General features: G+C 33.9%; 1 protein-coding gene across 3 annotated transcripts in view; it reads right to left on the bottom strand.

Annotated features, from left to right (window-relative positions):
- Positions 1 to 6729: 6729 nt before the first annotated feature.
- The window catches only part of MANEA (mannosidase endo-alpha), a 63338-nt gene continuing 44271 nt past the window's right edge, over positions 6730 to 25796 (bottom strand). For all 3 annotated transcript variants that reach the window (XM_072737521.1, XM_026002895.2, XM_072737518.1), the window contains 2 exons: positions 12291 to 12367; positions 6730 to 11506 (listed from right to left, as the gene is read on the bottom strand). In XM_072737521.1, coding sequence (XP_072593622.1) covers positions 10849 to 11506; positions 12291 to 12367 — 735 coding nt within the window. In that variant the 3' untranslated portion in view covers positions 6730 to 10848. The remainder of the gene's footprint in view (positions 11507 to 12290; positions 12368 to 25796) is intronic.

Raw genomic sequence — 25796 nt, 5'->3', positions numbered from 1 at the left:
GATAGATATTAGATATTTTTTAGAAATATTTATTTCCTTTCTTGCTTTGATTTTCTGATCCAGTCTCATCCTTTTTTTTTTTTCCAAGTAGGAGCAAATAAGTGAGGGACAATGAGAAAGACATCGCACACACATGCACACATACACACATATGTTTCCATGGGTTTATGAAATAGCAAGTTGTGTTTAATAATCCCACTGAAGTAAAATAATATTGTCACAAAAATTTTGAGGGAAAAAAATTAACCAGGAGATGAGACTGTTGCTATATGAATAGAACAGTAATGAGGCATCTTCTATACCTTTGAAATTTGTGCTTTTATTCTACAGGAAATTAGCTGTCACTTAAAGGATTCAAAGCAAGAGAATGACCTAGATTCTGGGTCTGGAGATTGATTTGAATTAAGCAATACTCTAGTTATGTAAACCAGTTGAGGAAATCTAACAGGCCAAGTGAAAAATGATGATGTCCTGGGTATGGTCAGAGGTTATACAGATAGAGAATGGCAGAGAATGGCATAAATATTTAGGAAATGTCTAGGGGGAAAAAGGTAGCAGTACTTAACTGGCTGATGTGATTTAGGGCACTGAGAGTGTGTAGTAGGGCAAAGGATGACTCTACATTTCTGGTTGTGTGGTATGAATGACAATGTTATGAATTGAGATAGGGAAGCAAAAATGAGGGAAGATGTGAAATTCTATTACTAGTGGAAGTGACATTCTTGGCCATAGTGTAAAGATATGTTTAACTTGGGATGCCTGGGTGGCTCAGTGGTTGTGGGCTCTGGGTGTGGTGCTGGATCCCAGGACCGAATCCCACGTCAGGCTGCCTTGAGGAGCCTGCCTTCTCCCTCTGCCTATGTCTTTGCCTCAATGGGTCTTTCATGAATAAATAAATAAAATCTTAAAAAAACGATATGTTTAACTTTATAAGAAATTGCCAGTGTTTGAAAGTTGGGGAAATATTTTATACTAGCACCAGAAAAGTACGAGTCCTTTAGCATTGTTAAGTCTTTTTTTTTTTTTTTAATTAATTTTTATTGGTGTTCAATTTACCAACATACAGAAAAACACCCAGTGCTCATCCCGTCAAGTGTCCGCCTCAGTGCCCGTCTTTTTAATCTTAGTCATTTGTATGAGTGTAGTAGTACCACACTGTAGGCTTAAAGAACACTAAGATACAGACAATTCATCTCTCTCTCTCTCTCTCTCTCTCTCTCTCTCTCTCTCGCATATGTATGTGTTGACTGAGAGGAGTTGTATAGCTCTGAATTTTGGCAAACGTATAGTGCTGTTGAGTAACCAAAAATAATTTTGTGCCGCCTCTTTGTAATCAAGGCCCTGTCCCCGAATCCTAGACCTCGGGGACCACCAATCTATTTTGCCTTTTCCAGAATATCATAGAAGAAGAATCATAAAGTATATACAGGCTTCCCCTGCTACCTGAGGGTTTGCTTTATGCCACTTTTCTTTCAGGAAAGACCTACATTAGTATCAATTTTTGCTAACCAGAAGAAATTCGAAGAGGATTTTCACTTTTGTGAAATGGTAATTGCTTCTGTCTTCACATGAGTTTAGCTCACAAAGGTTTCATAGGAACATTCTTTCAGATAAGTGGGGAAAACCTGTACTCCTTGGCAGCTGACTTCTTTCACTGAGCATAATGCACTGAGATTTATCTATGTGGTTGTATGTATCAGTTTTTTTTATTACTACTGAACAATATTTTATTATATGAATGTATAACAGTTCATTTGTCCTTCTGCTTACTGACAGACATTTGGGTTGTCCTTATTTTGAGTATAAAAATGACAGAGGTGGCCGACATTTACTGATCATTAGCATGTTTCAGGACTATTTTAGGCACTTTATTTGTATTAACATATTTAATACCCACAATGATGTTATTTGAAAGGCAAACATTGGAGTAATAAAATCCAGGGTGGATGACAGATGTTAATTTTAAGGTTTATATGATTATATCAAATCTGCTTTTTTCACATAGTTTATATGTCTGTAGAAATGCAGGCTTTTACATTTTTGTTGATGTTTTGATGTTTTAAAAGATATAAATTATGTTGTTTTGATGTTTTTAAAGATATAAATTATTTATTCATGACAGACAGAGAGAGGCAAAGACATAGGTAGAGGGAGTAGCAGGCTCCCTGCAAGGAGCCTGATGTGAGACTCAATCCCAGGACCCAGGGATCACACCCTGAGCCCCAGGTGACCCTTTTTCGTTTTGATTTTGATGCTACTGATAACATAAAATATTAGTTCTAAATAGCAATCTTAGCTGTTATCCAACCCAATGCCTTCATTTTAAAGATAATGGAAACCTGGCAGATGAGTTATCAGTAAACATTTTAGTCTCCTTTTTTGTAAATGAATGGTGATGTACTACCAATTCAGCAAATATGAATCTTTTTCTGTATAAAATTGTAAGCAATATAATTTCTTTTCCCTTCTGGAACTAATATATATTTGACTCAGCCTTTCATTTTGATTATTTGTAAGAAAACTTCTGTTACAAATATAGCTTATTGGGTACAAGGGATCAAAAAATGTTAACTGCATCACCTGAAACATAATGCTTTGTTAAACACTTTAAGTATTCTGAAAGCAGGAGGCTAGCACCTTATTCATGTGTAATCCCCTTCACCATTATACACTCTGGCAAAAATTCAAGAAATATTAATATTTTTTAAAATGGGAAGAATTGCTTGAAAGATACATGGACTTTTTGAGACAAATGGATGGGTGCGTGGGTTGGTGGATAGATATATAAATGCTTTTAGTGATTGTGTTTTAGCATGATACTGCAATCACATATTTTAAGAAAAAGCCTTATGAAATTTGGTCTTGACATATGATAATGAGGATTTTGATAAAGGTATCATTCATTATATTACAGTTTCCTTTCTGAGAACTCTCAAAAAGAAATTCCTCTCTTAATATTAAGACAGATATATATATATATACATGTCAATTATACATAATTGATATATATTTGATTGATATTATATATATAATTGATATATATATATAATTATATATATATAAAATTGACATGTTACATCAGTTTCAGGTGTACAACATAGTGCTTTGACAAATCTATACATTATGCTATGTTGACCACAAGTATGGCTACCATCTTTCACCGTACAACACTATTATAATACCATTGACTATATTCTCTGTGCTGTACTTTTCATCCCTGTGGCTTTTTTATTCCAGAACTAGAAGCCTGTGTCTCCAAACCACCCCCCTTTACCCATTTTGCTCATTCTTCCACCCCTTCCCCTTCTGGAAACCACCACTTTTATTCATGTGTCTGCTTCTGCTTTACTTGTTCACTTTTGTTTTTTAAATTCCACATAGAAGTGAAATCATACGGCATTTGTCTTTGCCTGACTTACTTCACTTAGCATAGTACCCTCTATGTCCATCCATGTCTTTGCAAATGGCAATATCTCATTCTTTTTATAGATGAGTAATATTCCTTTGACTCTGTTTACCACATCTTCTTTACCCATTTATCTATAGATGGACACTTTGGTTGCTTCCTTTATCTTGGCTACTGTAAATAATACTGAATAAACAGGGATGCGTGTATCTTTTCAAACTAGTGTTTTCATTTTTGTGGGTAAATATTCAGTATTAGAATTACTGGATCTTATGGTGTTTCACTTTTAATTTTGTACAAAACTCCTCCCATAGTGGCTGTATCAATTTATATTCTCACTAATGGTCAATGAGGGTTCCCTTTTTCTCTGCATCCTTGCCAACACTTTTTTTTTTCTCTGAATTCTAGCCATTCTGATAGGTATAAGGTGATATCTCATTGTGGTTTTAACATTTCTTGATGATTAGTTGATGTTGAGCATCTTTTCATGTCTCTGCTGGTCATCTGTGTATCTTCTTCGGGAAAAAGTTTATTCATGTCCTTGGCCTATTTTTAAATCACATCTGTTTTATTGATGTTGAGTTGTGTAAGTTCTTACATATTTTGGATATTTACCCTTTATTGTATATATTATTTGCAAATACCTTCTCCCATTCAGTAGGCTGCCATTTCATTTTGGTGATGGTTTCCTCTGCTGTGCAAAAGCTTTTGATTTTGATGTAGTCCAATAGTTTAATTTTGTTGTTTCCCTTCCCTAAGGAGACATATCCACAAATATGTTGCTAGAGTTGAGGTCAGAGATTACTACATATTTTCTTCTAGGAGTCTTATGGGTATAGGTCTCACAATTAGGTCTTTAATCCATTTTATTTTTGGGTATTGTGTAAGAAAGTCGTCCAGTTTTCCCAGTGCCATTTATTGGAGACTTTTTCCAACTGAATTCATAGATTAGTTGACATATGAGCATGGGCTTATATCTGAGTTCTATTCTGTTCCATTGATATGTCTGTTTTTGTGCCAGTGTCATACTGTTTTGATTATACAGCTTTGTAGTATATTTTAAAATCTGGGAAAGTTTTGTTTTTCAAGATTGATTTGGCTATTTGGGACCTTTTGTGGTCCCATATATATCTTAATATTATTCTCATTCTATGAAAAATGCTGTTGGCATTCTGATAGAGATTGCATTGAATCTGTAGATTGCTTTGGGTAGTATGGACGTTTTAGTAATATTATTCCAATTGGTGAGCTGGTGTATCTTTCCATTTGTGTTATCTTCACAATTTCTTTCACCAATGTTTAAGAGTTTTCAGAATTCAGATCTTCTACCTCATTGGTAAAGCTTATTCCTAGGTAATTTTCGATAGTTTTAAATGGGATTGTTTTCTTAATTTCTCTTTCTTGTCATTAGCATACAGAAGGACAACAAATTTCTATATGTTTTTTATCCGGCACCTTTACTGAATTCACTTATTTCTAATAGTTTTTTAGTGGAATCTATAGGGTTTTCTGTGTTTTGTACCAGGTCATCTGCAAATAGTTTTCGTTCTTTCTTACCAATTTGAAAAAATGTGGTAAGAGTAGACACCCTTAAGATATAAATAAGTTTTATCTTACTCTATGAACATTGCACAACATGTAGATGATGTTTGTTTCATATTGGCTACTCAAAAGCTTAAATTTGTAATCACCAGTATAGCAGTGTATTTTCCATAAGATTGTTTTCCTTTTAATGCTGGGTTCAACATGTATTCCTATTCTTGTTCAACTGAGACTTTTTGTCACGCTATATATTCTAACAGATCACTAATATCCTCTTGGAAACAAAGCAGATAAGAAAGGCAGGTAAATAGAGAACAAGAAAGAAAGGTTGAATAGCAGGCCTCAAAAAGGCAGAAAATAGGTTGCAGAAGTGGGGGCTATAATTAAATACGATTACAGGGTTTTCTACTTACTTTCCAGGCTTTAAACATGGATTCATATCTACTAAGTAAAAGAGCCAAAGGACTTCAAGTCCTTCTCAATAAATAAAATTAATTCAAATCAGCTATTCAAAAGCCAAATTAGGGTAAAGGGAGAAGACTGGCTAAGAGATATGAACCTCATTGTTGGGGTACTTTATTTCCGATCTTCCATAAAACCTGGGAAGACATCATATAATCAGAACCCTCATGGATTCACTTTCACTGAGTTTTGTTACATACTTAGGATTTACTCAATAATCATCACCATAACTAGTCCCATGATAAATCTTTGTAATTTTATAAATAATGTTCTCAATAGTTTTATATTCTTTATATCAGAGGTCACAAATTAGTGACCCTAACCAGAAAATACTTTTAAAATCTTTTCTGATATTTGCCAAAATGTTATAATTAGAAAAATTTATAGACACGTGGGCATACATACTTCATTTTAGTGACCCATAACTACAAAATGAACATTGACAGAGCTAACTAGCAATTACTCCTTTTAGGTGAGAGTGGTCCAAAGTTCCTTGGACTCTCTAGGGTCTTCAACCTGATGCATTTATTTACATTACATTGCCTGACAGGTTCCTGTAGGTTTTTACATTTTTATTATGAGGTATAATAATGCCAATGTGTGAAATTGTTTTTGAAGTGTTTTTGTTTTTTTTGTATAGTTAATATACGTTACATTAGTTTAGCTGTACAACATAGTGTTTTAACATCTCTATACATTATTGCTATGCTCACCATAAATCTAACTACCATTTGTCCCACACTATTACAGGACTGTTGACTATATTCCCTATGCTTTTTTATTTTAAATTGTGATGACAAGGTAAAGTTTACCTTGTAGAGGAAAGGAGGTGCTTCTTTCTTGACCAAAAAAAAAAAAAAAAAAAAAAAAAAAAAGCCATATAATATCTTGTATTAACTACTCAGAAGCTTGATACCAAATATGTAGTCAATCATATATGCTAGCATTGTATATATATTTTTTCAAAATCCCATTTTTCATTGTTCATGTATTTTTAAATTCTCTTTATGGAAACAATACTTTAAATCCTGTCTTCAAATAGAGTACACATTTTATTTATTTTTAAATATTTTATTTATTTAATCATTGAGAGACATACAGAGAGAGGCAGAGACACAGGCAGAGAGAGAAGCAGGCTCCATGCGGGGAGCCTGACTTGGGACTTGATCCCCGGTCTCCAGGATCAGGCCCTGGGCTGAAGGTGGTGCTAAACCGCTGAGCCACCCGGGCTGCCTGAGTACACATTTTAAAAAGAGAAAACATTACCTACACTTGATATAGGAGTGACTCAAGTAAAAAGAAAACAATGAAATAAAATATTAAACATTAAAATAATATTTTATTTGGGGATTATATTGTCTTTAGCTAAGAATACATAATATTCATGAGGAAAAATAGAATTTGAGCTCAGCTACTATTCATAAAATGATCGTCACTCAACATTTTTTTTTACAAGACAGCTAAAAAGAGTGTAGTTTTCAAGAATGTACTTTAATTAGATATAACACCAAGTTTTCAAATAAGAATTTAGCAGCCTTGCAGTTAACTTTTTACAAGAAGCCAGAGATTAGATTGCTCTATTTTAATATTAATGGCTTAATAGCCTGCCACATGGCTAATGAATCTAAGTAATTAAAAAACAATACATAGAATGGCAGCATTCAATAAATACAAACTTTGACTATAACAAATGTTCTGGCACGCTCTTCTTAGGTGACTATATAAATTTCTAAACTTTATTGCATTTATTACAATTGAATTTCTTCTAAATATTTTTCTCTTTTGTATTTGATAGTTTCAAAATCAGGGTAAAGATCACATTAGACATTATCAAATTAATATAGTACTGTTTTCATAATGGCCTTTTGTAAAATGCACTCAAACACTTTCATGCATGAACATAATTAATACATCTTAAATGTGGCTGAATAGTTAAGTAGTTATCCCTTTATTTCATGTTGTTTACAACAATCTTTGGTCAGACTGACCAATTCTTTCAAAAAGTCAAAAACAAACCATGATGATATAGTCATAAGTTGAGTTATGTATATAGAATTATCAAACCATAGAAACTCATTGTCTTATTTCATGAAATATTTATTTCATGGGGTATTTTCTGAAAGTCTCTTTATGATTTATGATAATTTATGATTAAATTTATGGCTAATTTTTTAATATAAATTGAGAAACAAAGTAAGATGCTTTTAAATGAAATCTAGAACATCCAAAGTAAAAAGTGCTGTTTTAACTTCACTAAACTTCAGATCTGTTACCATATATAGTTATTTTTAATACTATAAATTATGTAACAACAAAAGCCACATTGAAAAAATGTTCCTCTCTTCATTGATGAAATCTAACAGCACTACTCTAAGTTCTTTGATCAGACTGGAATGAGTCTCTATAAAGTAAGTAAGCCAATGTAGTACTTGAATTCTCAAGAATGATGATCTTACAGGAAGCATACAATAACATTTAGACTTTGTTATGTATCCACATAAAGTCAGTATATAATTTAATTTGAAGTACATTTTTTAAAAAGAAGTTCTGAACCAAAAAAATTGTTTTGCTTGTGGCCTGGCCCATTTATCATTTTGAAATTGTAGATATTTATAAAAATAACTGAAATTTTGCTGGTCATAAAATATTGCTTCTATGCTATGGGACATGAAAGTGTTCGACTTTAATTCAAAATTTAGACACAGACTTTCAAGAGCTGTTTCTGTAGGCACTGTAGAGTTCAGGAACAGTCTTCATGTTTAAACTGAGTAACTGATCAGTTTGAAAAAGTGCAGGGTTAGAAACTTGGTAGATTCTCTGGTGGTCTGTTAGAGCTAACATATGATTATGCCCAAAGAATAAAAAAAATAAAACATCTCCAACCCACCCACCCCCCAAAAAAAACCCCCACATTTTTTGTGGGTGTGTTTAACTAATTCACAGATTTAAAATGAATATATAGTTAAAGACACAGACTTTGTGTTACATATTTAAATAAAGAAAATATACAGAGTGCTGAATGAATATTACTTTTCATCTGTTAATCAGAAATTAAACATATTTCATAAATAGAAAGGAACACATTTTTATATCTAAGATACACGATTTCATGTATGCTTTTATTAAATGAAAAGTTAGTTACTACATATAACAAAATAGCCTTTTAATTACTTTTAAAACAGAAAAAAAGTTAATGTATAACTTAAACATTAATAACAGCAGTTTTTGACAATATTAATCCTCAAGGGGAACAATGAAAAAAAGACTGTTTTCTATAGAGTCAAAACAGATTGATTAAACCATAAAAGAATTATGATTCATGCATTGCATATATTACACTGTTTGACAGTTATTTTAGTTTATTGAATTCACATCTAGATAGTTTAAATTAGGTAACCAGTTCTTTGCTTTTACATGTGATCATAATGATCCAAACTGTGTTATAAGTCCAATGATAAAGGCAGCTGTAATGAATACCTGAGGAAGATTTTTGAGAGCATTCCTCCCTAAGAATAATGAAATTATTAAACAGGCAAAAAGACACAGGATAGTCATATAATTATAAATTCTTAAACCACTCTGAGATCAGATTCCAAACATTTTCCCTTGAGAACAAATCTTTTTGTTTTACTTTGAAATCTGATCATTACAGGCTAGTTTGAGTAATGTATTGGGAAGCACAACAAAGTTCAGAGGTAAAGAGTACTGCTGTACTAGATTATCTAGGCTTGCAAGGGGAGCAAGATAGAAAGTGGTGGTATTTGTGCTGAGGTTTTGTAGACCTTGGTTTTATAATTTCAGAACTATTTCAAAAATTTTTCTGTTACAGTAGGTTCAGATATGCAGTATAAGCAATGACAAAAATTCCTCTGTGGTAGTTATTTCTCTAAATTTAATAAAATATGGTAAAAGTGATTGTTAGACATATTTACAGTTTATCCTATGATAACATATAGTGGCTAACTGGATATAAGAAAAAAAAATCCACAGGTTAGGAAGAGGCTTCATTATATCATTATAGTGATTTATTATGATAATTTCTTCTAGAAAGTAGATTACTACTATTGTTTGCATTTCACATGGCCTGATCATTCTCTGAGAAATGGCAAATTCTTAAGGTTTAAATAAGTTTTATATTAATCATGCCTCTTTTCAAATAAAAGATATTTTATTTCAAAATTACTAACTAAAAATAAATTTCACCACCTGGTGGGCTATTTTATGATAAATTCTACTGTTACCTTATTTCTGAATGAGTATCTCTAAAACCTGAAGATTTATATGTATTATTGTTTAGTACTGCCCTACTGCTTCTCTTTAGTAAATTAAATATCTAAGGAATAATCATGTCATAGTATATTTTATAGTTCTACTTAACTCTAAGAATTGAAGAATAACAATCTATTAATGAGATTCATTTTTTAGCATATTGATGGATTAATTTGTCATAATATGATAAACAACTGATCACAAGTATTGAATATGATAGGTACTGTCAAAGTATAATGTTTTTACATGGGGATATTTTGTCTTTTAAATGAGATTATTCCCATCACTAAGTGTTAAACTTAAAAGTCAAACTTCAGGAATGAATTTAAGATATAAAAGAATTTTCATTTCTATGTCCTTAAAATGCAAAGTAATTTTTCTTTATTTTGTTAAAATAGCTTAAAATATTAAGAAGGGAAGCTAATGGTTGGTAAGAAAGAAAAAGATTGATACTAACAGTTGGTCTCTGATTAACATTGAATTAAAAACATGAATGACAAGGCAAAGATTGACAGGTATCCAAAAACTTGTATTTTGGTCATTCTATCTTCATAATAACTATAAACCAACTAGGTTTTCTTAACAGAGAAGCAATCATTAACTTCTATGACAGAATTTTTCATAGCTTTTAAAGCAGACACAGTAGACATGCAAAATACCTAGCATGCTATGTTATCAAAAAATCTTCAAAGAATGATGCATATTGTGCTGCAGAAAGCAGGCCTTCCTAACACAATATGATTCACAGTAAGGCTTAAGTTAAGATTTTATTTTCCTTAAGAATTCTTATTGGAGACTGGACTGTATTAGTGAACAGACTGGATGACTGAATCTTTGAAAAAAAAAAAAAACTAATGAAATATACACTATCTTGTAGATCTTATTTTCTTCACTAGACATATCAAATATACACATTCTCTCTCGTTGGGCCCAGAATACAAGCAGGATTTAACTGTGCATTCTCTATGTAATAATGTCAAATAACATTATTTGCACAACTTTTCTCTCAGATTTTTTTCAGTGCAGAATTGTGAAGGGTGACAATGATGATATTAGCATTTTTTTAAAAATTACAAATTCTTTTTATTACATATATACTGATGGGATAACTGCCAAACAACACGAAAGGTGTTTATTGAAATTAGGTGATTTCTATAATTATTTATGCATTAGGAAGGAGGCAGCTTCTGATCAACTGTATAACCTGCTCTTTCCTTACTATATTTCTCAGACCACTTGCGAGTTAGTTCTAGATAAAGACTTGGTTTATGAGGCCGGTAATCCAGGTATATTGTATTACTGGTTCTTTTGGGAATAGCTTTTTCAATCTGAGTTCCTTCATGCCACTCATTGAAAGAGGTGATAGAAATTATACTGGGATGGGCATGGAGTGCAGCATCCAGAGCAGTTTCATAGTACTTCCCGTTGATTCGGTTCCGAGTGTTCTGAGCGTTCCATGGACGGATGCTGGTATCTATATATCCTGGGCCCACACTTGGGATAAACAGGAGATTGAACTGATCACAAAAAAATCTTAGCCTTGCCCAATTCTCATATGATGAGCCATAAGTAAAGCCATTTGTGGCAAAATATGTGTAAATTCCATCAAAACCACCTTCAAGAATATCATATCTGTGTTTGCTCTCTACTAGAAGTGCAATAAACAGTCCATCATAAGGAGAATTGCGGATGCTCTGAGACCCTGTGGGGGTTAACAAATTGGCCCATTTTTCAGGCTTTGTGATATAAGAATCATAGATATAAAACATAGGAAGAGCATTGCCGGTCCTAGTCTTGTACCTATAAAAGGCTGGATGATTTCCATATCTAGAATACAAAAATATGTAAAAGTGAAGTGAATATCTGCAACTCATTTTCCACAGACAATAACTGTTTCTATATTGAAAATAGTTGAAACACGCTATCCACTTTCTTTGGGGGATCAGTTATATTAAGGGTAATCATTAAGAATGCATTTTTAATTTTGCAGATTGGAAAAGTGAGACACTGGATACATCAAGACATTACCTAACAAGAAATTAATTATCTTATATTGAAGTTTACAAATGATGACCAATACTCTAAAAAGCCTATTTTCTATATGAATATGTCAACTGCTTTTTTTCTACCAGTGATAAATGTCTCACTGTTGCTGGTAGGTTTCCTTTTAAGAGTACAGTATCTGTCACAGGTTCCTATCAGTAAAAATCCTTGAACACAATGAAGCTGTAGAAATTTTTTTTCTTGTAATCAGACTAATTATAAATGAAAATAATGGATGTGGGCCCACAGATATAAAAGCAGTTCACATTTTATAATTTGAACCTTCTTTTGAAAAGGCAAAACTCTGTATTAGTGATTTATGGATACCAATTTAAAGTATCAGCCAACAAATCATAAATAAAGCTTAATAAACACAAAATCAGTAATTAGAATCTATACAAAAAGTGAATCATAAGGAATTTCAGAAATGTTCCTCAAAATGATTATTTATTATAAAATTTAGTATATCAGACCATAAGTCTTCAAACTCAAATATAATTTAAATGTACTCTTATAACTGTATATTATCATTGGGTCATAAAACAGTAATATAAACAAAGAAACTCACTTGTCTATAATATATTTGACATTTTTGTACATGTTTTGATCATCTCGATTGCTATATGGTTCAATGTGAAAAGTGACCTAAAACAAAACAAAAAAATCGATTAGAGAAAAAATTATCTATAATGTAAAAATAAAAGTATATATTTTTAATAAAGTGATTTAACAACTTTAAGATAAATACTTATTAAACATAAATATTAACAGAATTCTAGCAGAAAAAGCCCTTAGTCAATTTTGTTACTGTGAAATAATATGCTCAAGAGTCTACTTTTTAACTACTTTAGGGAACTATGTGAAGGGAGGTACTAAATGAGGTAGATGGTTGGAGGCAAAATGGACAATCTGAATTCAGAACTCAAATGTTTGACTACTATGCAATACTTCTTCCTATATGTTTATTTCTTATAAAGAATAAATAGGGATATACTCTACATCCAGAGAAGTCTCTTTAAAAAGAATATGGTACAGAAAAATCTGGATTCTATTCCCAGGTGTGACCAATCAAGTTTACATCTAAATGGAATCAATAGCAACTTTTTTTTTTTTTTTTTTTTTTTTAAGATTTGAGAGGAAGTGTATACCAGTGGGAGGAGGGAGAGAATCTCAAGCAGACTCCCCCCTGAGCTCAGAGGCTGCCTAGGAGCTAGTTCCTACCATCCTGAGATCATGATCTGAGCCAAAATCAAGAGTCAATGAGCCAAGCAGGCACCCCATTAGCAAATATCTTAAAATGACAAAGTCCTCTATCATTAAAACATTTACAATTAATGTAATCAACATTTAAATAATCTACATTTAATGTGTACTATTACTCAAAGAATTTGTCATAAAATTACCGGAAAAATAACACCCACTAGTACTATGAATGCTTATTATTATGGTTTATAGATGTCTACCATAATTGGAGAAAGCAGTAATCAAAAGTATTTTTTTAAATACTGTGCACAGAAGATTCATTCTTTAAACTAAAAAACATTAGTTATATATAAATCAAGAAAAATTGGTTATGGCTAGTAAAACTATTTGTATGAAACTTCTAAAGTAGTGTAGATTGTCACTTAGATCTGTAAATCAAATTTTGACCAGTAGCCATTGAACATCTTTATGACAATCTAAAAAACTTCTTGATGTTACTCTGATTTAGGGTTTAGTCTCTATGAAGCATGTATGGAATTAAAAACTTCTATGCTACTGCAACATAAAATGCTTTTGTTTTCGGGTCACCATGGTGGCACAACTGGCTAAGCATCCCACTCTTGGTTTCCGCTTACGTTGTGATCTCAGGCCCACCTCGGCTGTGGCTGTGCACCGAGTCTGCTTGGGATTCTGTTTCACTTTCCTTGTGGCCCTCCCTCTCATGCTGTTTAAAATAAATAAATCTTTAAAATGCTTTTGTTTTCAATTACCCAATTAATGTAAATTGAATAAATAAGTAATATGAATACTATGAATAATAAAATGAATTTTACTTCTTGTCACAGAATTTTAAAGTCAGACAGCATGTAGTGAAAATATTCTTAGTATTATTGAAATCCCATTTTTATTAAAAGGGAAGTTTTATCAGTAACGAAGGTTAAAAACAATTCTGTGTATCGGAAGCATTGCTAGGACAGTCATGGTTTTCAGTAGCTCTGGTATTTGCTTTTTAACTTCAAGTGAAGCAGATTGGCAAGGGTATAGGTATTTTCGTGTTCTTATCTAATGTTACCTCGGGTAATTCTCCCTTTAGATGGAATGTTGTATTTTCTAAGCTTCCATTTTATATATAAAGGGTACTATATTTAAGCAAATAGTACCATGGCATCCTTTCCTTCTTTTGCAAATTATAGATCAAAAAAAGCTGTTATTGAAATACATTATTTTCATTTTCCCTCATATAGTTCAAACTTATTATAATAAAATTATGATGTGATCTAGTTACTAGTCCTCTTTCATTGGGAAAAATCAATTAGACCAATACTAAAGTAACCTTATAAATGACAAAATATTCTCTATATAAAATCAAATGTTTGCATTAGCTTTAGATTAGGAAATAACAGTCATAAATATGCCCTCATTTCATGTTTCTACACTTTTGACCTTTTTAGCTCTTCCTCACCCTGCAGCCAAAGTGAACTTTCTAAAGTGAACATCTGATGATTCTGGAGAGTGGGGTCAAGCAACATGCTTGCCATAAAATATTCCCATTTATCCTCCCTCCAAAATCAAAGGATTAGACATTCATACATGAACAAAAGGACTCTCGTGGGTGTTTTTAGCCCTATTATCTTATACTCTAAGGAATCCTCTGTATGGGCTGGGAACCACAGGAGCCAGCCAAACTTCCTAGACCCCTCTTGCCTCTACAGGACAAAAATCAGGTAAGTGTAGAGGGAGTAGCATGAGAAAGAGAACTTGCCAGAGTTTCGCCTTTTTTTTTTAAAATTTTTATTTATTTATGATAGTCACACAGAGAGAGAGAGAGAGAGGCAGAGACATAGGCAGAGGGAGAAGCAGGCCCCATGCACTGGGAGCCCGATGTGGGATTCGATCCTGGGTCTCCAGGATCATGCCCTGGGCTAAAGGCAGGCGCTAAACCGCTGTGCCATCCAGGGATCCCGAGTTTAGCCTTTTCTAAGGCAGACTCTGGCACACCACTGTAAAGGGGAGAAAATAGAGGAGTTTGTCTGCCTGAGAGATAGTAAGAGAAACTTTCACTGGGCAGTGGGGTGGTTGCCAGGAAACAATGAAGAGTGCTACTTTATCTAGTGGTGGTGACCTCTCCTGCAGGGAAAAGAGAAAAGCAGTGAGTGCCTAGTTATGGCAACTGGAGAAATCCATTCTCTCCCTCAGCACTGGAGTAGGTAGGAGATCTATAACTCGGGGTTGGGAGGATATTGGGAAAGCAGCAGATAAGAATTTCAAATGGTGTAAAAGGGATTGTGCTTAGCAGGGAATACTACTGCTGGGATCATCCTACTGGGTGTAAATGCACCGGATGCTAAAGCCACATCTCTCTCCTCATGCTCTGTTATTTCTTATGCAGGATCCCATGTGCCACTGTGAGAGCAGTCTCCAGGAGATAAGAGAGCGGGCTCAGAAACCACAAACTTGAGCTATAGCATTACTTCTAGAAAACAAACAAACAAAAAGATTTTTGGCCTGGTACATGATAAGAACCAGGTAAGACATATAAGCTTTAAAAAACTGCCACAAAGAAGGTACAAAACTGGAACAGGTGCATCTTCATAAACACAGAGGAAAAAGATGACAATAGCAGTACTATAGAACATAACACCCATCTGCAGAAGACAAAAAGAAGAATTAAAGAGGTATGTACTACTTCAAATGTGAAAGTACTAATGAATTTCTACAAAGGTTATGAAAAATCAAGGAAATATGGCACCACTAAAAGAAAATTATAATCTTCAGCAATCAAGCTCACTGGCACAGAATAGTTTAACTGATAAAGAATTTTAAATAGTTGTAATAAAGAAACTCAACAATTTATAAGAAAATTCAGAAAGACAATTCAATTAAGTTAGGAATCAAAAACACAAATAAGGGCAGCCCAGGTGGTTCAGCAGTTTAGCGCCACCTTCAGCCCAGGGCCTGATCCTGGAGACCCAGGATCGAGTCCCACGTCAGGCTCCCTGCATGGAACCTGCTTCTCCCTCTGCCTGTGTCTCTGCCTCTCTCTCTCTCTCTGTGTCTTTCATGAATAAATAAATAAAATACTAAAAAAAAAAAACCACAAACAAAATGAGTTCTTTACCAAACAAATTCTGGATCTGAAAATCCAGTAAATGAGATCAAGAATGTAACAGAGAACATATATATGAGGCAGACCACAAGGAAGAAAGAATAACTGACATGGAGGATAAGAATTTTGACATTAACACAGAAGAGGGAACTTAGAGTTAAAAAAAAAAAGTGAAGAAAGCCTAATGAGTGCTGATTATCCATAAAAAAAGACAAATATCAGAATAAAAACAAAACAAAACAAACAGCGGAGGATTTCCTAAACCTGAGAAAAGGCTTGCCTACTGAACTCATAGATTATCCTTTTATCTCTAAACAAAATGACCTTGTATAAGACATAAATTCTCACAAATCAGTACTAAAGAATCATAAAGGCATTCAGGTTAAAAAAAAAAGTAACCTACATAGGAATTCCCATTAGTCTATCAGATTGCTCTGTAGAACCTCTACAGGCCAGTAGAGAATATAAGGATATTTGAAGTGTTGAAAGATATAAAATTGTCAGCCAACAATACTTATCTGGCAAAGTTTTCCTTCAGATGTGAAGAAATAAAAGCTTTTCCAGACCAACTAAATCTAAAACAATTCACCACCACCAGACTTGCCTTGCAAGCAATGCAATAAGGGATTCTTCAAGCTAAACAAAGACAGGCTGACCAGCCACATGAAAACAGAAAAGTACACAACACACTAGGTAAACGTAAAAAAATATACCTTTCAGACTTAGAAAACTAACTGTAAATTAGGATGGTGTGTTAGCTATTCATCTACGGTATAAAAGTTAAAGGAAAAGCAAGAAAAATTACAAGTTGTTAATGCAACTCAAAAAAAAAAAAAAGGTATACATACATTGTAACATCAATAATATAAAATAGAAACTTTCTAGGCAGTCAGAAATAAGTTATCCTCAGCCTGAAATGGTTTCATCTCTAAGATATTTTATGCTAGCCCCATGGTACATACAAGACTAAAAACCCACAGCCGATCAACAAAGAAGGGGAAAACAGAGCATACCACCATGGTAAATAACCAATTTACAAAGGTTTCTACCTAGAAAGAGAGGGAAAAAGGAAAAACTGAAATACAAAACCAGGAACCAATTAAAATAGCATCAGTAAGTCTCTACATATTAATCATTACTCTACATGGAAGTGGATTGAACTCACTAATCAAAAGGCACCCTGGTTGGCTGGACAAAAAATATGACCCAATTATTGGGTGCCAATAAGAGATGTACTTCAGCTTCAAGGATGTGTATAAGACTTGAAAGGATGGGAAAAAAATACTCCATGCAAGTGGAAACTGCAATAGAACATCAAATATCAGCATATAAATTCAAGAGGACTGAAAAATTAAGTGTTCAAGTGAAAATCATTAATATTTTATGGGAATATTTTCATTGGCTGGGCAATGATGCTATATTTTAGTGTTGCTTCTGGTAATACTTTCCCTCAAAATATCAACAGATATAATTTATTGTACTTACACTAATTACTGCTAACTTTCATCTTTACAAAATTGTGTCTCTGTGTCAAATACTTTTGTTTCTTTGTAGTTTTACTTTATAATTTTGTTGAATAATAACTCTAGTAGGAAAAGAAAAAAAAAAACAGTTCCAATTCAAGATAGGGACCTAGGAAGAGCCTATAACTCATCTCACATGGACACACTGAGTCTATAGTTATCTATAGAACAATTTCCTCTGGAAAAAAAAAAGAAACCCTAAAACCTGGTACAGTGACCTCTTCGCATGTGGTATGCAAGGGCAAAACCACATCAAAGTGGGCAGGAAAGGTGGAGGCACAATCTCACCATAAACCCCCACCCCTGACCCATAATCAGATAGGGTTTTAAAAGTTGGAGCCTCTCCCTGAGAAGCAAAGTGTTTGATCCCACATTGGGCATCGTAACGTTTAAGACTGGCACCTGAGAGATGAGACTCCCATACACCTGGCTTTGAAAACCAGGGTTTATACCTACCAGATTAATGGGGATACAGTAAACTGAAAAATGGCTCTTCAAAGACTCGTGTGCAGATTCACTTGTCCCAGGGCCCAGTACGGAAGGAGTCCTTGGCAGGTGCCCAGACTTTAAGATTAGCAAACAAATCCTTCAAATAAAGCAGTGGTCTGAAGGGCAGGTGTCTACTCTGGTGAGTGCCATGTTCCTGATCTCTCTTGGTTGTGCTATAGAGTAATAATATCTTCTGGAGAAGAGCTTTTATCCATGCCCAGGATCCTGGTTTTTATGTCTGGTGCTCCAGTTTTGCGGTTGCCACCCAGAAACACCCCTTGATCACTTGGTTCTAGAGAATGAGCAGCTTGTTTTTGTGGGTCCCACAGGACTGTAACAATCAAAGAGGCAGTTTGGCAGACCAAGACTTCCAGGGCAGAGTACAGATAGCAGACCGAATCTCACTCCCAGTCTGAGAAAGAGGCCCATTTGCTAGTCCAAGAGCTCTGACTGGAGGGTTTGATATGACGTTCTTGGTTTGGCACATTTATAGACATCCACAGAATTGAGTTCAGTAAACAGAGGCCAGTTGATGCAATGTTTACACTCTCCATCTGCCTTGCTTAAGCTTGCCCTTAAGAGAGGAACTTCTATTCTTGGCTGGTGCCTTGGTTTTTACAACTGCTTCTGGGGGACACCTCTACATCAACTGGCTCTGGAGGCCAGTGGAGACAATGCTCATAAATCCCACAGGATTATAACCAATAGAGAAAGAGTTCTTAAACAGCTATCACCCCCAGGGCACAGCAAGAGGTAGAGAACTAGGAGCTCAGTCTTTTTGTGAAAGAGGCCTATTAGCTTATCATCATAGCTGCAATCTGAGAAGCAGGCTTCTAATTAAACACACATTTAAGGGATGACTGTAAACCTTTCCCCGAGCCCTGAGAGGGCAGGTATTATCTATCATTCTCCCTCTTTTGTACTCCAAAGTATCAGCATCTCTTAGGAGGGAGGCCTTACATGTGTCTAGTGCCCTGATTTTTGTGGCTACAACCCAGAGGATAACCCTTCATTACCTGGCTCTGGTAGCAACTGAGCTTGAGTTCCTGAGTCCCCCAGAACTGTAATAATCAGACAGTTCTTGGGGTACCACACAGAAGACTGAAACACATCCCCATTCTGTTAAAAATGGTGACTTGCTTGTCCTGGAGCTTCAGCCCTAGGGACAGGCCTCAGGTTTGGCACCCAGCTAGAGCCTACAGAAGTGCTCTCAGGGAATGTAGGCCAGGGAATGCTATCTTTGTGCTCTCCTTCTGCCTCATTATAGCTTATGGAATCTTCAAGAAAGGAGCTTATAAATTTGCTTAGAGCCCTAATTATCACAACTACCACTCAGACAATGCCTCTAGATCACCTGGCTCTAAGGGCCAGTGGGTCTTATGTTTGTGGTCCCACTGGACTATATATATTTGCATTGTTTAAAAGCTACTGCCTAAGGGTCTGGCTTCTAAATCAGCCTGAATCTAGATGCTGACTGAGGCCCTCCCCCACTTTGGGTTGCTAACTGGTACTGGAACACCACAACTACAAGGATCTACTAGAAATAAGAAGATGCTTGGACAAACACAAAGAATTGAGAGACAACCAGAAGCTAGGGCAGGGTTGAATGTTAAAAAGTGAGAACTTTGACAAAGGGATAGGGAACATAAGAAAGTACCAAGCAGAAGTCAGTGCTAAAGAATAAAATAGCTGAACTGGAAAAAATACAAGAGGGGTTCAATACCATGAAACAGAGGAAAGGCTCAAACACAGGACAAAGAAACTCCTCAATCAGAGTAGCAATGAAACAGAGGAAAGGCTCAAACACAGGGCAAAGAAACTCCTCAATTAGAGTAGCAATAGATAGATAGATAGATAGATAGATAGATAGATAGATAGAATGGAAAAACAGTGAAGCTCGATTAAGGGACTTACAGGATAAAATCAAGCAAACTAACATTTGCATGATAGGACTCCCAGAAGGAAAACAGAGAGAAAGGGGCAGAAAACTTATCTGAAGAAATAATGACTGGAAATTTCTCTGAGGAAGGAAAACACCTCCAGATCCAGGAAGCTCAGAGAATTCCTAGAAAGATGAACCCAGAAAGATGCACAGTTAGACATTACCAAATGTTTTCAAATGTAATTAAAACATCAAAAGTTAGGAACAAGGAGAAAATCTTAAGAAGACTAAGAGAAAAAATAGTTGTAACCATACAAGGAAGCAGGCCAGAAGAAATGTCACAACCAAGAACACTCCACCTAGCAAAGTTATCATTCAGAACTGGAGAGATAAAGAGCTTTCCAGACAAGCAAAAGCCAAAGGAGTTTATCACCACAAACCTGCCTTACAAGAAATGTTAAAGGGACTGTTTTAAGTAGGAAAAAAAGTGTGCTAAATAGTAACAACTTGTGAAAGTATACATTTCACTGGTAAAAATAAATATATATTGAGGGTAGTGAATTAATCATAAAGCTAGCATGAAAGTTAAAAAATAAAGAGTAAAAATAACTACAATAATTAAAAGATACACACAATAAAAAAAATATAAAATGTGATATCAAAAACGTAAAACAGGATGTGAAGAGAGTAAAACTGCAGAGCTTTAGAATGCATTCAAAATCAGCTTAAATCAGATTGTTATAAATTGTTATATGTGAGCCTCATGGTAAACACAAAGCAAAAACCTATAGTAGATAAGCATATACAAAATAATGAGAAAAGAATCTAGAAACACCACTAGCAAGCCATTAAACCACAAAAGGAAGTAAAAGAAGACAAAAGAAACAGAGGAATGGAAAGAAAACCACTAACAAAACAGCAAGAAGTGCATAACTATCAAATTACTTTAAATGTAAACGGACTAAATTCTCTGATCAAAAGATCGGGCAAATGGGTTAAAAATAAAAAAAAAATAAGATTCTATGTGGTACCTATAAGAGTACTCAGATATAAGAATATGCAGTCTGAAAGTGAAGGGATGAGAAAAGATATTCCATGTAAATGGAAACCAAAAGGAAATCTGGATTCGCTATATGTATATCCACAAAATAAGGTTTTTTAAAACAAAGACTATCATAAGAGGTTAAAAAAGGAGATTACATAATGATAAAAGGATCAATTCAATTAGAAGAAAAGCATTTGTAGATATTTATGCATTCAGCCACAGGAGCACCTAAATATATAAAGCAAATGTTAAAACATCTGAAGAGAGAAAAAGCAATTCAATAACAGTAAGGAACTTCAATACCCACTTATATCAATGGAAAAATCAATTAGTAAAAGGAATTATAGGCCTTAACATGTCAGAACAGATGAGCTTAACAGATATTTACAGAAAATATAATTCAAAGCAACAGACTGCACCTTCTTAAAGTGTATAGTCATTCTCCAGGATAGATTAGATGTTAGGCTATAAAACAAGTCTTAACAAATTTAATAAGAGGGCACCTGGTTGGCTTAGTGGTTGAGTGTTGTCTGCCTTTGGGTCAGGTCATGATCTCAGGGTCCTAGGATCAAGTCCCACATCAGGCTCTTCACAGGGAGTCTGCCCCTATCTCTGCCTCTCTCTCTCTCTCTCTCTCTCTCTCATAACACACACACACACACACAAAACAAATAAACTCCAAATTTAATTTAATAAGATTGAAACCATATACTACATGGTCAGAAAAGATGTCTGATAAAAACAATTATAAGAAAACTGGGAAATTCACAAACAAGTGGAGATTAAATAACATGATACTGAACAACCAATATATCAAAGAAGAAATTAAAGGAAATTTAAAAATTCCTTGAGACAATGAAAATAGACCTAAAAAAAATACAAAAACTTAAGAGGGGGAATTCTTAGCAATAAATGCCTACCTCCAGAAATAAGAACAAATCTCAAGTAAACAACTAACTGTATGGGTCAAGGAACAGGAAAAAAAAGATAGAGCCCAAAGTTAGTAGAAGGAAGGAGATAACAAATCTGAAGCTATATATATAAATATATATATTAATTAAAAAGTTTGGAGTTATTTATAGGAAACAGACTAAATGACAATGGAAAAGAAACAAAGAGCTGTTTCTCTGAAAATACAAATGAAATGGACAAACCTTTAACTAGACTCACCAAGAAAGCTCATAAAAAAAAAAATCAGAAATGAAAGGTATGTTACAAATTAACCACAGAAATACAAAGGATCATAAAGACTACAATGAACAATTATATGCTGATAAACTGAAGAACCTTGAAGAAATAGATAAAAAGACAATCTAAACAAACCAATTACTGGTAAGGAGATTGAGTCAGTAACCAAAAACTTCCAATAAGCAAAAGTCCAGGACAGAATGCTTCATTTGTGAATTCTATCAAATATTCAAAGAATTAATAACAATCCACACTCTTCCAAAAAATAGAAAAGGAGAAAAGAGCAAATTCTTCTAAACTGTTTTTACAAAGCTAGCATTACCCTGATACTTAAACCAGACAAGGATGCCACAAGAAAAGAAAATTATAAGCCGATATTCATGATAAACATAGATGTAAAAATTATCAAAAAATATTACTAAACTCTATTAATTACAATAGCCAAGACAACAGAACCTACATGTCCGGTGAAGGATGAATGGGTAAAGATGTAGCAGTATGTATGTATATATTCTCTCTCTCTTTCTCATACACACACACACAGACACACACACACACACACGGAATATTATTCAGCTATAATAAAGAATGAAGAATAAAATCTTGCCATTTGTGAGAACGTGGATAAGCCCTGAGGAATTTATGCTACGTGAAATATGTCAGATAGTAAAAGAGAAATGCTAATATGATCTCACTTAAATGTGGAACAAACAAATCAAGCTAACAGCTACAAAGGCAGGGGTGGGAGGTTGAGACATGTGAGCAAAAGTATTCAAAATGTACAAATTCCCAGTTATAAAAAATGTTAGTCATAGGGATGTAATATGCAGCATGGTGACTATAGTTCCTAATAGTTTCAAACTGCACATTTGAAAGTTGCTAAGAGAGCAAATCTTTAAAGTTTTTATCATGAGAAAACTTTATAATTACACGTGGCTGATGTTCACTAGCTTTACTGTGGTGATTATTCCACAATATATATAAATATAAAATATTTACATTTTAAACCTGAAACTAATATAATGTTACATGTCAGTTATACCCAATTAAAAGAAAAGAAACAGAGTATCTCAAAATAAATGAAAATGGAAACACAACATACCAAAACCAATGGGATGCTGCAAAACTAATTTGAGACAGAAGTTTATAGTGATGAAAGCACATATTAAGAAATGAGAAAGACCTGAAATGATGCTACACGGATGGAAAACTATAGACTCTATGAAGAGAGGCAACAGCCTAACTTTACACCTCAAGGAACTAAAAAAAGAACAAACTAAGCCCAGAGTTAGAAGGAGGAAGGAAGTAATAAAGATCATTGTAAAAGTAAATGGAAACCAGAAAAGCAATATAAAAGACTAATGAAACTAAGAGCTGTTTGTTTTGGAAAGATTAGCAAAATTTACAACTCTTAAAGGAAGACTGAGAATATGAGACTGAAGACTCAAATAAAAAGAAATTAAAACAGACACTACCAAAATAAATAGGATCATAAAAGACTACCATGAATAATTATATGCCAACAAATTAGATAACCTGGAAGAAATGGATAATTTCCTAGAAATACAAATAGGAAGTCTGAACAGTAGCAAGTAAGGCGACTGAATCACTATCAAAAACTTCCTGACAATGGAAAACCATGACCAGATGTCTTACCTAACTGGGAAATTCTACCAAATATTTAAAGAAGAATTAATGAAGCCATTTTATGAGGCCAGCATTACCCTGATGCCAAAGCCAGATAATGATGCTACACGGATGGAAAACTATAGACTCTATGAAAAGAGAGGCAAATATTTTCAATATTAACAAACTGAATTCAGGAACTCATTAAAGGAATTATATACCATGACTAAATGGGATTTATCCCTGGGAATCAAAAATTGCTCATACTTAAATCAATGAGATATATCACATTAATAGAATAAAAGATTAAAAACATAGGATCAACTCAACAGACACAGGAAAGACATTTGAAAAAATACATCCTTTCATGATAAAACCCTCAACATGTATGATATAGAAAAAACATACCTAATGGCAATAAAGTTAAAATACAACAAACCCACAACTAACATTATAGTCAGGGAAAAATTGAAAATTTTTCCTCTAAGATCAGGAATAAGACAAGTATGCTCACCTTACCACTCTTACTCAATATAATTGGTATAAGTCCTACGTAGAGTAATCAGTCAAGACAAAGTATCCAAATAGGAGAGGAATAAGTCATTATTTGCAGATGATAGGCCCTTATATATTGAAAACCCTAAAGACTCAAAGTATTGGATTTAATCAGTGAATTCAGTAAAGTTGCACAAATTAAAACCAATACATGGAAATCAGGTGCATTCTATATACTAACATACATCTGAAAAGGAAAATAAAATCGATCTCATTCACAAAAGCATCAAAAACAGTAATAAATACAGAGGAATAAGCTGAGAAGTAAAAGATCTGTATATGACTTTGCTAAAAGAAATTGAAGACAACATAAACAAATGGAAAGATATCTTGTGTTCACAGTTGCAAGAAATAATATTGTTAAAATATTCATGCTACCCAAAGCAATCTATAGATTCAGTGAAATCCTTATCCCAATCCAATGTAATTTTTCACAGAAATAGAAAAAACTATCTTGAATTTGTTTGGAACCACAGAAGACTCCAAATAGATAAAACAATCATGAAGAAAAAAACAAAATTAGAGCTATCACACTTCCTAATTTCAAACTATCTTATGACGCTATGGTAATTACAATAGCTTGGTACTGGCATAGGATAGACAGACATATGGACCCACAGAACAAAATAAAGAGCCCAGAATTAAATCCCTGCATATAAGGTCAACAAGTACTTGGTAAAGGGATCAGGGATATCCAGTGAGGAAAGGATAATCTCTTCAAGAAATGATGCTGGGAAAACTGTATAACCACATGTAGGGGGGGGAAAAAAAAAGGAGCCCTATCTTATACAACTCACAAGAATTGCCTCAAGGCGGACTTAAAGACTTAAATATAAGACCTGAAACTGTAAAACTCCTAGGAAAAAAACACAGGTAAGAGCCTCTCTGACATCAGTCTTGACATGATAGTTTGTGTGACACCAAAAGTACAAAACAAAACAAAAACACAAGAAAACTCCACAAAAAGCAGTAGGTGGGACTATATCAAACTTAAAATCTCCTACACTGTAAAAGAAACAATAAAATGAAAAGAGAACTATGGAATGGTAAAAAAATATTTGCAAACTATGTATTAGATAGAAGTTAATATCTAAAATTTATAAAGAACTCCTACATTTCAGTTAAAAAAATCTGATTAAAAAATGGGCAGGGGAACAGCTGAGACATTGTGTCTAAATACACAGACACAATATCCAAATGGCCAACAGGTACATGAAGAGGTGCTCAATATCACTAATCATCAGGAAAATCAAAATAAGATACTCATAATAAACAGATGTGAGGTGCTATCATCAAAAAGAAGTGTTGATGAGGATGTGGAGAAAAGGAAACCCTTGTGTACTGTTGGTGGGATATGGAGTTTCCTCAAAAAATTAAAGATAGCACTATCATAATATAGAAATTTCACTTTATTTATTCAAAGGAAATGAAATCACTATCCCCAAAAGATACCTGCA

This window comes from Vulpes vulpes, chromosome 1 (genome assembly GCF_048418805.1).
Source record: "Vulpes vulpes isolate BD-2025 chromosome 1, VulVul3, whole genome shotgun sequence".
NCBI classification, from domain to species: Eukaryota; Metazoa; Chordata; class Mammalia; order Carnivora; family Canidae; genus Vulpes; species Vulpes vulpes.
The sequence above is the reverse complement of the archived record's forward strand: the minus strand, read 5'-3'. Positions and strand labels throughout refer to the sequence as shown.